At 35.0% G+C, this 15,120-nt stretch overlaps 1 protein-coding gene across 2 annotated transcripts; it reads right to left on the reverse strand.

Moving 5' to 3' along the window:
- Positions 1-313: 313 nt before the first annotated feature.
- Positions 314-12,764, reverse strand: CLEC12A (C-type lectin domain family 12 member A). 2 transcript variants are annotated; one of them, XM_029954868.1, is made up of 7 exons: positions 12,562-12,650; positions 10,634-10,750; positions 7,699-7,797; positions 7,230-7,418; positions 6,146-6,297; positions 4,702-4,805; positions 314-1,962 (listed from the first exon to the last, which is right to left on the reverse strand). In XM_029954868.1, exons 2-7 carry the CDS (start codon positions 10,650-10,652, stop codon positions 1,785-1,787), a joined length of 741 nt encoding a protein of 246 aa, XP_029810728.1. In that variant the 5' UTR covers positions 10,653-10,750; positions 12,562-12,650; the 3' UTR covers positions 314-1,784. The 2 variants fall into 2 exon arrangements, with proteins under 2 accessions (XP_029810728.1, XP_029810727.1); XM_029954867.1 differs by lacking the exon at positions 10,634-10,750 and having other exon boundaries at positions 12,562-12,764.
- Positions 12,765-15,120: the final 2,356 nt, after the last annotated feature.

The following is a 15,120-nucleotide window of genomic DNA, read 5'->3' on the forward strand; positions in this document are numbered from 1 at the left end:
TTAAAATAAGTATTGGTATTCAATACTATAATTTCTCCAAACATTCTTCTTTCCAATGTTATCTTAGCTATTCTAAATCTTATGCATTTTATGTTAGTTTTAGAACTAGCATGTCACATTCTAAAAAAAAAATCTATATGAAATGTTCAGGGATTGTATTGACTCTATAGGTAATTTGGGGAGACTTTCCATCCCAAGAATATATAGAAGGTTCTCTATACAAGGTTACCTCTGCCCTTACTAAGGTTGTCTTTTATTTTGTCAGCAACACTTGCAAGCTTGATTTCCCAGAAAGCAGATTCTGAAATCAAGATCAGTGAGCTCAAGATCAGGTTTATTACAGAGCACCCTCAATGTTACCACCTGTGTGAGAGAGGGAAAGGAACCAGGATTGGGCAGAAAGTTTTCCACATTTGATTGCATTTACTACTATTTTATTTGTGAACGCTGTTATAAACAGTTTTGCTTTTTAAATATTTTTCCCATTGTTTACTGCTAACCTACAGAAATATAATTGATGTTACACATTAAGATGATATTTTGAGCCTTTATCCAACAAGTCTGATAAGTTATGTATTCTAATATTTGTAAACTATTAGTGAGCTAGCGGTTTATTAGGGTAACTTATAAGTTATATCATTTTTACACACACATATACACAAATATATTCACTACAAATAAAAATGTTTTATTTCTTCCTTTCTCATTTTTTATATATTTAAATGTATTTTTCTTGCCTTAGTTTACTGTGAGGGCCTCCAATAATAGACAGTATAGATTACTGAATAATATGATTGATAAAGGCCATTGTGATCTTATTTCTGAATTCAAAAGCAAAACATTCACTTTTACCAGAAGCACGATGTTAGGTTTACAGTTGGTTGTTGTTAGTTTTTGGTTCCATTTGTTTTTCTTTTCCGTCTTTTGATGTCAACATTCTTTACCAGATTAGGAAAATCTTCTGCTTCTAGTTTCTTGAGAGATTAGGTATAAAATTTTCTCAAATGCTTTTCTACATCTACATAATAGATTTTTTCTTTTTCTTTCTCTTTCTTATTTTTTTCCCTAAAATGTAAATCCACCTGTATTGTAGCAGAATTCTCTCAGAGAGAGTTGTGACACCTAGGTTTTTTAACTTCCAGGAAGCAACTTTATTCATGCCAGCACTGATCAGTTGGGTTAGTACTCAAAGAACTGAGCACCAAACATCACGTGGCATAGTTTTTTATACGTTTTCTATTTTTTGTCTCCCATATATGGTAACATACACAACATGTAGTCTGATTAAGTAGTCTCAGTTTACAAGGTCATGAGGGATGTTGTCACATGGGTGCATAGCTAGGTTACCTTGAAGTTTTCTCTCCCTTTTTTTTCTCTCTCCTTAGGGAGGAGACCCTACTGCAATATTACCAAAATAAATCCCAGTTGGTTGTGATGTATTGCCCTTTCTATATAATTAATTTCTAGATTTCATTTTCCCTGATGTCCTATAAGGTTGACATTTGCCTTGTTTATTTCTGGAAAAGCAGGAAAAGTGAGTTTCAGTTTTCTGTATGTGCACCCAATACACTGAATTTATGCTCAACAATATCTGGCATGTATTGAGACAATAAGGTATGACTGTAGGCTCCTTTTACATAGCAAATGAAGAGAGAGAAGGTTGAAAAATGTACATGGTAAGGCAAAGATTTAGTCTCCAAGCATCTGTATTCCATTTGTGTCATCTCCAAGATGTATGCTCCATACAGTTGCCTAGATGGCAGAATAATAGCAAACTACATGCACTAATTATATTTTCTATCTGATGTTTCACTCATTAGTGTGTTCTCAATCTTTACTGGGTTAGCCAGCTTCTCACATATAATATTCTTTGTGTTAGTGCAGTATGTATAGTAAATATATGTTGTGTCTAAATATCCACAAAGCTTCCTATTATCTACCTCATTTGCATTTCGTATAAACCTAAAAGAGAAAATAAAGAATTACGCTTAGCAAGTCCAAAGTTTGAAACATATTCACAGAAAACAAAATTACTTTTCCAACACATTATTGTTCCTGGGTCTACACTGTCTAAAATAAATTTTAATTATTTGGAGTATGAAGAGTGTCCCATTTACTCATGTTTCTCAACAAATATGCAATATCTAATGATGTCTTATTTCAGAGCAGTTTTTCCACATTTTTACATCTAGAATATTTGCTGTCTTTACTTCTAGATGTACCACCTTTCTCCTCCAATACTTAATGTAATTCACAGTAATACATTTCTATTAGATTCTCTAGTCTGGCCTTAGTAGTAAATCTTCAACAGTGTCCCTTCAAGTATTTTTCATAATCACTCAAGTCAAGAATTAACCTAATATATGACACCCTCAGTTCAATGTTACCTCCAAATGACATTTCCCTCAAGCCATTTTTCAGAGATTTTATTCTGAAGTTCTGAATAATTAGAAGCTCCTAATCCAAGATTACTGAGCAAGGACTATGCATCAAAGACAAACTTATAAAATGAAAATATGATCTTTTGGAAAAAATGTAGTATCAATACTTGGGTCCACAAATAATGATCATCAATAACCATTATTAATGATTAATAAGTTCACCAACTAGTAACAATAAATAAGTTCATCAATTAAATTTTCAAAAGTGAAATTTCCTATTTGAAGTGACATAATACAGATGTCATTGATGACAGCCTCTTTCCAGAAATAAATCCCAAAATAACATTATTAATTAAAAACAAAAGGAAATATATTACTTCATATATAATTATATTTTATATACATATATAATGTACTACATATGCATATATGTTATTATATACTTTTTAATTTTGGTATTATTTATTTTTAACTTTTTAAATGTTTTTATCCATTTCTAAGAGACAAATACAGTGCGCTAATGGGGGAGAGGCAGAGAGACAGAGGGGACACACAGAATCTGAAGCAGGTTCCAGGCTCTGAGCTGTCAGCACAGAGCCTGACACAGGGTTTAAACCCATCAATCGTGATATCATGACCTGAACCGAAGTCAGACACTTAACCAACTGAGCCACCCAGGTGCCCCATATTTTGGTATTATTTCTTAATAATTAGAAATATATACTGTTTTCTATTTCACCATAGATTATCTTCCCATTAACAATAAAAACAAATAAATACATGGAAATTCTTTCTTTTCAAAACAAGATCATCTGTACTCTCTTGTGATATATGCACCTATCTTTACCAATAGTCCTTTGACGCCAATGAGATCTTTAAAATATATATCCTTGGTCCTCCAGTTGTACACATAGTACCCCCCGCCTTGTCATGTCATTGCCAACTCCTAAAGACATAGCTGCCTTGTCTTTCTGACCCATATTCTAACATCTACTATTCCTATCTGAAGGGAAAAGAAAACAAAACAAATCAATCAACACTTGTATTTGCTTCTGGCTCACTGTGGGGAGTGTTCAGGAATCTAAGGGTATTTAGTGTGGCTGGTCCCCAACATAACTGCCCTGCATTCACACCTGTCTGATGTGTCCTCAGCCTACAAAAATGTATAAATTTGTGGGCTTGTGGCAGTATCCAGCAGGTTGAGGCTCTGGCTTCTTTTCTTTAGTTTAATCCTATCTGTTTCCCAACTTTAAGGTATAAAATACAAATGGAAATTTTGACATTATTTTTATGTATGTCTTGTCTGTCTTCCCATCCCGGATTATAAGTAGAACAAATATAACATATGAATCGAGTTATAATGGTATATTTATAAGCACATTTCTTAATATATTACATAAAAATATTTTAGATAAGTTATATGTGTAATTTACCATGCTCATGCTCATTTTATTCACTCTACTGGAAATGTTTTAGTCTATTTCTAAATTTTTCATTTAAAATTGCCATATTAAATGTCAATTACAGCAGAAATTTCAGAGCTAAAATTTATCTTTGGTTATTCTATGTATTCTTAATGAAGAATTTATCACATAATATCTTTTTTATGTATAGAATCATTTAATTAGTCTGTGCCTATAATCAATGGTTAAGTAACAAAGGGAAGAATCAGTCTTTCTTTCATCTTTGAATCTCAGCACTTGGTAAAATTTTAATCACATGATTAGGGCTCAGTGAATTTTGTTGGCTTCTATAATTTTCTTAGAGAAAAGTCTCACAGATATTTCCCTTTATTTTACTACTATAAATAAGTTCATTAGTGACTTGTCAAGATAATGAGAAGACATCTGTGGCAACTTTTTTGAATCATTAAGTGCATTAAAGAAGCTGAGGGTGCAATTTCAACCAAAGCTAGTTTTTTGTTTTGTTTTGTTTTTTTAATTTACATCCAAGTTAGTTAGCTCATAGTGCAACAATGATTTCAGGAGAAGATTCCTTAATGCCCCTTGCCCATGTAGCCCATTTCCCCTCCCACAGTCCCTCCAGCAACTCTCTGTTTGTTCTCCATATTTAAGAGTCTCTTATGCTTTGTTCCCTTCCCTGTTTTTGTATGATTTTTGCTTCCCTTCCCTTATGTTCATCTGTTTTGCATCTTAGTCCTCATATGAGTGAAGTCAGATGATATTTGTCTTTCTCTAATTTTCCTTAGCATAATACCCTCTAACAACCAAAGCTACTTTTAGTTCAAATCTACAATGCTTCTGGGGAAAACACCTTTACTCAAACCAACTATAAAAGTTTAATAAGAATAAAGACTTACCAGTTGGAGGATAAAATTTTCTCATCCAATATCACAGAATTATAATCTTCTCTGGGAGGTAATCCCAGCCAGTAGTTACGTAACCTCCTGGATTTTACAAATTCCTACAGGAAATATAGAGGTTAACAACAACAACAACAACAACAAAAACAATGGTCTCCCATTTCTGTGTATTACTTCACAATATAATTGCTTACAAATTAGTATTGTTTTAAGATAATAGTTTTGACATGATACTACTACTTTTTGATGTCATTAGAAAAAAATGAAACAAAGTGCTCTTTACTATAAGATTTCCTCCAACATTTATATATCGGTTACTGCTTCACATGGAAAAGTAGCTACCAGTCCATCCAGTCTTACTTTAACTTACGGCCCGTGAAGTTCACAAACTTCACAATTCAAATATAGAGCAGTAGTCTAGGGGCAAAGGAGGTGGTTAATCACTAAAATGCCAGTTAAGAGAAACAGAAAAAGTAGGACAAAAACATAGAAAAGTCAGATGAGAAGTGGTTATAGACTAGAATTTAGATCCAGTCCAGAAATTTGTAGCCAAAGTAAGTTTTTTTCCCTCATATTCCAGACATTTTTTTATTATTATTTTTTTTTTTAGTAAATAACTATGAGTGGATCATTTGAGAAGGATAGGATGAGGAAGAGACTATGGTTTCATTTCCCCCACTGCTATAAAGATAGACAAAGATTCTCACAGTAGGGAAGCTGAGACTTTTAGGAAGATTCATGTTTTCCTTAAATAATACATGAATACTCTCTGAGAGAACATAAATGCTGAGAAATAAGTAAAATATGGAGATAACATTTAGATAATAGAGAAAATGAAAATACATTAACATAAATACGTATATGTATACATAAATATTCTAGAGAATTCATTTTTTTGGAACCCAGGGAGTCAGTACAATATATTTGCTTGGCACTTGCCTTTGACATCCCATCTTGACTCCTACTTTTTAGACATATTTTATCCAACCTATCTTCTTATTCTGGTATATGTTGGATTTTTCTCTTAGTTAAAAAAAAATACAAAATGTTAGAAACAAAGAATCTTTTCCTACGTACATTTTATGGAATTGATAACTCAAGAATGATTTCCAGGTCTTCAATTTTTAGATAAACTCTCAGAAATTGTGTTCTGAGAAATGCTCACAGCCCAAAAGATTCTGGGTACCCCATATCCACCCATCTGCCCAGCCTCTGAGGTTCCTTGGATGTTAAGGTCTTAAGCTACTGTTTTGGATGAAACCTTGGCTATACTACCCTGCAATAAAGGTAACTAAGTCTCAGTCACCTCATACTCTAACTAAAATAAGCAAGAATCATGTCTAGATCAGTACAAATTTTCTCCAACATGCCTAAATCCTCTCTATTCTCTGATGGAAAATGAGACTTCCTTTCTCACATGCAGAGACACAAGGGATCTTACCAATACATGTTTATTCTTAATCATCAACAGGCTGGCATTCTGAGCAGAGCAGAACATGGCACTCTCTTGCCATGTTACATAATCCATAGATACTAGGTAACAGTTGTCTTCATGCCATATCCATGTCTTTGGACAAGGTTTACATTTGTGCTCTGAAAGAAGAGCATACTTTCATTTGGATTGTGTTAATAATCTTCATTATTGTCATTATTCCAATGGTCCTCCATGCTGAATTTACCAAATTTACTTGTCTTGCTTTTACATGAAATGTGAAAAAAATGAATCTTGCCTTCCAGGTCCCAGTATACTTCCGCTATATGTCCAAAACATAATCTGAACAATACACTTCAAATTAAATGTCCAGGGTATTCTAGTGTGTTTTCTTAACTTGGGAGCCCTGAATAATGATTAATGAATTTACTTTTCTCTCTTTGTTGTTTTTTTTTTAATTACTAGATGGCAATAAAAGCTAATCACAAAAATTGTGTGGTAAGAACCAACCCCATAAACCTACACCAACCTATCTCCAACTACGGCATTTCTGGCTGTCTGACATTAAATATTTGAGAGCGTTCTCAAAAGCACAAAGGACATGGTTCAGTTATAATACCTATAGGAACTCTGAAGATATTGAAGACCAATTTCTCCCAAACCTAATGGCAAGACCTAACTACTTCTTTTCTGTTGACTCTCATCAAACATTGACTGAAATTTAGGAACAAGGTCACTGATAAAGTGGTGACCTATCTTCTCTTCTTATGCTTTAAAAAGGATATAAAGAGGTGACCTGCCCTCTCCTTATTTTCTATTGACCTCAGTGCCAAAAATAATCATAAATTTCAGATTAGAGAAATTCTATACTGTCTAATGTTTTATTGTCATCCTCTGATAATTTGGGAACCTACAGTTATTATTACTTTTCTTATTTTTCTTCTAATTGCACAGTGAGTCTTCTGTCAACCACATTTAATTCCTTTCTCCAAATAATGGCATCCTAGGGAAAGGCTGCTGGCTATTGATGAAATAATTCTGTGACTCCAAGGTTTTGTTCTAATAAAGAGCTTACAGAGGAATATAGGATTACCTGGTTGTCTTTTATAGAGCTCATAACATAATTTGGTGGCTATTTCTTGCAGAGTGAGAGATAGGTCCCTGATCATCTTGGAACTATTCATGCTATGCATCAATTGTAGAGAAACATTTCTCTGAAGTTCTTCTTTGAAATTTTGTAGGTTATTCAATTTTCTCATTTCTTTCTTCAAAGTCATATAAACTTGAGATAAAAAAAAGAAATGACAAAATATTTTAATCTCTCAACCCAACCATCACCTTCTTTCTGTTGTACTACTATTATGCATGTTAGAGATCTAGGAAGTCACTTCACGGAAGTAAAGGAAACAGACTACTATATTTAAGTTCCTAGTTATCAATACCTTTTGCAGATATATCACCTATAATCATTCCAAAGCTTCAATTCAAGAGTACGCTGTCTTTCAAAAACTCATATAATTCTAGGTGTTTTCCCTTTCGGTAAAAACACAGGTAATACGTACATATGCTGCCTAAGACTCCCAGTCCAATCAGCAGCAGAAGGCAAAGAAGAGTCAAAGCCAAGGCTCTCTGATGCCATACATGGGAAGTAGCAGGAGGTGCTGTGGAAAGCAAAATTAGTGAACAGACCAGAAATGGTATGCGTCTTCATTTGAATCATTCACTCATTCATTCATTCATTTTGCCTTTATTTCTTGCCTAATATGTCTCTGGTAATACAATGGTTCTTCAAGAAACTCAAGGGCATTTTGGGGCACCTGGGTGGCTCAGTCGGTTAAACGTCTCGCTTCAGCTCAGGTCATGATCTCACAGTTTGTGGACTGAGCCCCGTGTTGGGCTCTGTGCTGACAGCTAGCTCAGAGCCTGGAGCCTGCTTCAGATTCTGTGTCTCCCTCTCTCTCTAATCCTCCCCTGATCGCGCTGTCTCTGTCTCTCAAAAATAAATAAAAAACATTAAAAAAAATTTTTAAAGAAACTCAAGGACATTTAAAAATACCTTTTTAAAGAATAAGTAAAAAACACTTTGTTAGTTGTTTGGCCTACAAACTAGTTCTTACAGGAGAGACTATTAATTGGCAGGCCAATTCCAGAAACAAAGAGGCAAAAATGGGATTTAAAAAGGAGACTTGAGAAAACCAATATAAAATATGTAATATATAATATATCTTTTCTGTAAAAATTTGGGGGAAATGGGTAGCTAGGTGACTAATAGATCAATTAGGGCAATCCTCTTGAGTGGACAATTGTGATTGTCAAAGAAAATAATTTGTTATTTAAGTTCTTCCTTTCCAGATCCTGAGACTTTGGCTGTGGGACAAAATTGATAGGCTGCCTCTGGTAATGTCTCCATGTGTCTGTCCTTCCTTCAGACAAACCTTAGGCCAGATCTGCATCATTTCTACATCTGAATTTCTTCATATTTTAGCAACAAACTTCTGTTGAATGTTTCTCTTTTTCTAAACACAGAAACCCTCAAATAAATCATTTCCCTTTTATTAAAAAAAAAAGGAATGACAAATGTTATAAGTTAATCATTACTAAGTCACTACCTGATTTAAATTATCATCATTCGTAAATATGGATACTAGATGTTTCAAAAAATGTAATTCAGGAATAACATGATAACTTATATTTCTGATCTGTCTTGTGTCCTACATCTCTTAGTTGGTGATATAATAATATTGTAAAGTACAGAGAGAATTGAAAGTATAATGTAAAACAAATTTTTAGACTTTGAATAATAGTTAATAGTGGAAGAACTATAAAGTCAAGATCTTATCTAAGGTTAGAAATATAACTTCAAGTGCTGTCTTTCATAAGAATTGTGTTCTCATCTATTTATGTATTCGGTTAGTCAAAAGTTATCTGTTCAGTACCTTCTATATTAGACATTATTTGGGGTGTATCCTTGCTCTCATAAAAGATACATTTTAATTGTGAGAAAAAATAAGTGGATAGATAGATAGATAGATAGATAGACAGACAGATAGATAGATAGATAGATAGATAGATAGATAGCTGATAGGGATCTCAAATTGCCCTGTAGTATGGACAGTTTTGAAAGAGTAGCTTTGATCTTATGTCCAGTGGGAATCAGCATGCACAATCAATGGAAAGAACATTATAAGCAGTAAGAATATCTAGTTCAAAGAACTGAATTTGGGAATTTGGGAAAGATCTTTACCTGTTTGAAAAACAGAAAAAATTCAGGGGCTAAAGAACTGTGGCCAAAGTGAGAAATGATGTTGAGGAGCTCAAAGAGAAGGCTGGAGACAAATTATTTGCAGGCTTTGTTAAACCAGAATAAGGAGACTGGAGTTCTTTTGGAAAACCATTGGAAGACAGGAAAGACAGGAAAATAATTGAGTTGTGTTTTGTTTGTTTGTTTTGTTTTGTTGGAAAGACTACTGTTACTGCATATGGACAACAAAATAATCGTGGGGCTGCGGTGTTGGAAGCAGGGAGGAAAGCGAGAAAACTATTGTAGCATGCCATTTGAGAGAGAATAGTAGTTTGTTTTACTAGGATTAGAGAATGTGATGACCCATGAATTGATTAAGAATACATTTTGAAGTTAGAATCTATAGTACAAATTTCTGAAATGTTTCTGAGAGATTTTTTTATAGAGGTGGTGAATAATAATCATGTGCACTTATAGCCAGTATAGCAAAGTGCCAAAAACATGTGCACATTCCTAGGGCTTGGACAATGTGAGCAGCACATTCCTGGGACCTTGGACATGTCATTGACTGTCCCTGGGCTTAGTTTCTGCATTGGTTAAAAAAGAAAGCCCTAAAATATCAGAGATTAAGTGATCTAGTATTGGCAATACAATTAGAACAGTGCTGGCATATAAGAAACACTTGGTGATTGTACTAAATATGTATTTGTATTTTTATGTAATGTGATGAGGATGATTGGGAAAAGGAAACAGGTTTAGGGGAAAATTTAAAAAAAAACAAAAATTTCAGGTACAATGTGGTTTTGAATGTTATATTTTTGAATATTTCTTTACCTTTTTTCTCTCTTTAGTCCTCTATGTGTCTTTTCATTTAATTTAACCTCCAAAAGAAATAAAATTTTGAGGATGATAAACGCTTACTTGGTAGAAAATCATATGACATTTTTTAAAGACCTCTCTGTCTGTCTTTTTGTCTGTTTCTGTCTTTCAAACAGACAGACTCACACACACACACACACACACACACACACACACACGCACACACACACACTATTATGTGACCATTATCTGACCATTCAAAGAATGAATAGATCTAACAGTAAGCTAAAGAGCAGTGATAAAATCTGATTTTATGAATAGTATATCTAACAGAATAGTAATATGTTCATACACAAAATTCCAGTTAGTAGATCTGAATACTATTATCGCACTCTTTATCTACAGTTGTAGTTTAATTTTAAAGTAAATTTTCTCACCTTTCAGTTCAAAGTTCATGTTCTCCTACTTAGTTACATATTGCTACAGAGGACTGTTTGGCAGACTTCTCTGAACAAAATTTGATTTCTCAGATGGAAATGGTCAAATTGAAGCAACTGTTAAAAGTAATAGAACTTAAATTCCTTCTAATATGCCTTTCCGAAAAATATTCTTGACCTTATCTATTATTGTCATTCTTTTTGAGAGCCTTTCATTTTCATTTGTGGCATCTGGAACTGAAAAGTATGGTCAACTTTAAACATTAAAGAAATACGTTCTAGGTTAAATGAATAAACAAAAAATGATGAGTGACATTCTGGCCAAGAAGAAAACATTTTAGGGGCACTTGGGTGGCTCAGTTAGCTCAGGTTCTGACTCTTGGTTGCAGCTCAGGTCATGAACTTGCAGTTTGTGGGTTCAAGCCCCATGTCAGGCTCTGTACTGGCAGCGTGGAACCTGCTTGGGATTCTCTCTCTCTTTGTCCCTTCCCCCTTCTCTCTCTCTCAAAAATAAATAAACATTAAAAAAAGAAAATATTTTATTGATGTATTTCTCATCTTTATTTTTCATTTAAATCTCTCCAAATAATCGCTAAACATGTTAGCCTTTTTCAAAATGGCACAATTGGCATACTCTAAATTATGGCTGCAAACTCATAACTGAGCAGGTATTGTTATCCCATTTAATAGATGAGAGCACAGAGCTTCAAAAGATCAAATGATTTATTCACATCTGATCATTTCCAGACCCTCTCCTCCATAATTCTGGCAGGTCAATGAAGTAGAGAGTCTTCCCCTATCCACAGACATCCATGTGACACTTAAGCATACCATGCTCTCATTGAAGCCTTGTTTCTCTGCTGAAAATATGGAAACGCCCATGACTAGGTCATAAGACTATTAGGATAGTGCTTGTCAGAGGGGGGGAAATGAGAGCCAGTTTTATTATTGTATTTGTGACTTGCATTTTCTTATAAAAACAAAGAATATACAAAACCATGACTTTCCTGGACAACATGTGCTTCTTGTTCTAAGGCTTTGTTTCACTGAGGGCAAAAAAGTTTCACAATCCAGTAAAATCAAAATATTCTATCCCAATTATTTTGAGTATGACATTAAAAAACATAGACAATGTGTAAAAGATTGAGTGTTCAATGCACTAATCAGCACCATTAAGAAAAATCCTTTATAATCATTTTGTACATTAGTAGCTTTGGTAACAGTGAGAGGCTTAATTTAAAATTCATGGAGGGGCCTAAGTGAAATAAGTCAGGCAGAGAAGGACAGAAACCATATGTTTGCACTCATAGGTCTAACAGGAGAACAGGAGAAACCTAATGGAGGACCAGGGGGAGGGGAAGAGGGAAAGAGAGTTGGGGAGAGAGAGGGACGCAAAACCTGAGAGACTCTTGAATACTGAAAATGAACTGAAGATTGAAGGGGAAGGGGGAGGGGGGAAAAGAGGTGGTGGTGATGGAGGAGGGCGCTTGTGGGGAAGAGCACTGGGTGTGTATGGAAACCAATTTGACAATAAACTATTTAAAAAATAAAATAAAATAATAAAAATTAAAAAAATAAAACACAAAAAAATTCATGGAGGGGCACCTGCGTGGCTCAGTTGGTAAAGTGTCCGACCCGTGATCTCGGCTCAGGTCATGATCTCACAGTTTGTGAGTTCGAGCCCCAATTTGGGCTCTGCACGGACAGTGCAAACTTGCTTGGGATTATCTGTCTTCCCTCTCTTTGCCCCTGCCCCATTCATGTGCACGCTCTCTCTCGCACGTGTGCTCGCACAGAATAAATAAATAAATAAACATTAAAGTAAATAAAATTCACACTGAAGGAGCATGGCTAATTCATTAATACCTAAGGCCTTCAACCCTTCCATCTCTATCTACCTACAGGGCTTCCAAAGCTCAGAGTCTTACCTTTTATCCCAACTGTGCCAGAACCCTGGATACTTTTCCTTTTACTGGAGTCCTGAAAATTTAGATCTGCGTAAGTAACTTCTTCAGACATTGAAGCTATGAAAAGAAATCCCCCCAAAATTATTATTATTTTTTTAAGATAAAGGTGAACTAAAAGAGCTGAACGTAAAATAAGAGTTGTGGCTTTAAACTTCTGTTTGTGGACCAAAACTTAACATTTATAAGCTCACACTTCTCCTTTCACTGTACCAATCCCGGGCATCTATGATTGAGCTGCAGCCTATGAGAGGCCTTACATGAGTACAGACACAGTGGCAAGAGTGACAGTCTTTTTTTTTCACTTATCTCTTCCTTTTTTTCATTTCTCAATACCTACCAACTACCAACAGTTTTAAAAACTGTGTTGGATGTTATTTAGTGTCATGCAAGGGGGCACAGATCACGAGCAACACATGTGCAGATAAAACATATAATTTATTGGAGAAAAACCTTACAGAAGAAAAAGAACAAAAGGACAACTCACTATTCTATAGCAATGGTTTTTTTGTTTTTTTTTTTTGTTTTTCTACAGCAATGGTTTGGCACAGACATCTCTCTCTGTCTTGGCAAAGGTCCCGATACAGAGGATTTGCCATTTTGGGAGACCGTACATACCCAGACCTCTCCCAGGGAGACACAGAGGATAAGCCCCACTCTGTAACTCTGTTACGTAGGGATAAGTTAGCCCTAGAGGAGCTAGGGGATGTCTAGTTTCTCTAGTAGCAAAAAATATATTAAGGGATCTGTGGCCCAGGAATCACACCAGGGAGTACGCCTGCTAACGGCCAAGGTGGGTATACCAATGGCCCCAGAAATTGCTTTGTAGTCCGGGAAAGCTGAGGTCAGTCTTGCTGTTTCTCTACAGCCTGGCTCAATCTTTTTCGAGCCAGCTCTCAGCTAAGGTCTACTAAAAAGGAGTAAATGTCTCCTGGGTCTTGGAAGTCAGAATCTCAGAAGGTTGACACAGCCTTCTTAGGAGGCAGGGGTCCATTCATTCATGGATCAAGTGTACAAAGTGAAGGTGGGGGTTGGGGAATGATTACTTTGGGGTCAGTTTTTTCCTCATTCTTATTAATAAATTGAATGTTTTCAGTCACATCATTGAAGAGTTGAGAGACCATGGTGATAGTGACACACTCAGGTTCAAAAAAGAGACTTAGAGTCAGGATCCAAAGAGAAAAAACAAGTATCTGCATTAAAAAGGGAGTTTGAAGAGGATAAAATAAAAGTACAATTTGTAAGATGTGGGTAGGATCAAAGAATATAATAATAATAATAATAATAACAACAATAATATTTATATATTACATAATATATAAATATACTATAATATATTTACCATTATGGAACATATAAAATTATTATTATTATTTTCCCTTGAGCCTATACACATCTTGCAAATTGTCCCTTTAGTTGTAGTTGATATTTGAATCTATCACTGTGAATAATACTACCTGTTGCTTTAGGGATATGGGAAACACTATTGCCAATAGTGACCTGTCTCAGTTTCCAGTTTAACAGAAGCATCATTGTATTCCTGGTAGAAGCAATACAACCTTTGGCTCTGGTATGCCCAAGCACACCAAAATTTAGTCTGGCAAACCAGCTGCAAAAATTTGTCACGTGAGCTCTTGCATATAATACACAGAACTGCTATTTCCGCTTCCACATCAGTTCCCAGGCAACACGTGAATATAGGGAGCTGCCCATATTCTGACAGGTGTTTTCAAGCATGTACAATAGGTTATAAGGGAGCACTACAACACCCTAAATGACCATCTCCCAGGTTATTGTCTTAAAAAGCATTCTGGTTATTTCTCAGTTCTACCAAGCTACCTGCTTCGAAGTAGTGTGCCATGTATTAAATCCAATGAGTTGTCATTCATGGATCCCTTCCTTTGCCTTGAAATAAATTTCTTTGTCAGGAGGCATGTTATAAGAAATGCCATGAAGATTAAGGAATCTATCTGACTAGTGGTGTTGACTGATGCATTGACAATAAGGAAGACAAATCTGTGTCTGAATCTGTCCCAGTTTTTGAAACTCAATTTTCTCCTGTTTCTCAAGAACCCCCCCCCCACACACATATACACACCTTCCCTTTACCTAGAGTCTCATCAATCCAGTCCAATCTGAATTCTTCTCTTTCATTTAACACAACAGCAAAATGGATCCCATTAAGATTATACTTTCACTATATCCATTGAATATTTCTCATATATTAACTTACATGCAAGTAGGTTATCTGGCACAACATTTCCTAGGGAACAGCATCACAGATGAAAAGGCCAAAGCAGTCCCTTAACTTTCCTTTGTTAAGAAGTATTCAAAGCCAATGGCTGGCTGCTCCTTCCTCTTTAAACGCTTTTATTTCTTGAATTCCATCTTGCTCTCACTTAATCTTTGATTAAATTATTCTTCATTTATTATTATTTATTTCTGTTCTAGGGTTTTCATCTGACCCTTGAATTATTTCCGTGCTGTTGAAATTCTTTATACTTTTTTCTCTTCACTTAAACA

Source organism: Suricata suricatta, chromosome 10, assembly GCF_006229205.1.
Source record: "Suricata suricatta isolate VVHF042 chromosome 10, meerkat_22Aug2017_6uvM2_HiC, whole genome shotgun sequence".
NCBI classification, from domain to species: domain Eukaryota; kingdom Metazoa; phylum Chordata; class Mammalia; order Carnivora; family Herpestidae; genus Suricata; species Suricata suricatta.

Bases quoted from the DNA above. Each gene is read 5' to 3' on its own strand.
- CLEC12A (XM_029954867.1), bottom strand. From the start codon at position 12,652: ATGTCTGAAGAAGTTACTTACGCAGATCTAAATTTTCAGGACTCCAGT. The intron at 4,806-6,145 runs GTAAGATCCCTT...TATTTCCTGTAG, and splicing joins TTAAGAATAAACATGTATTG to GAATTTGTAAAATCCAGGAG. The intron at 1,963-4,701 runs GTAAGTCTTTAT...TTTCTCTTTTAG, and splicing joins AAAATTTTATCCTCCAACTG to GTTTATACGAAATGCAAATG.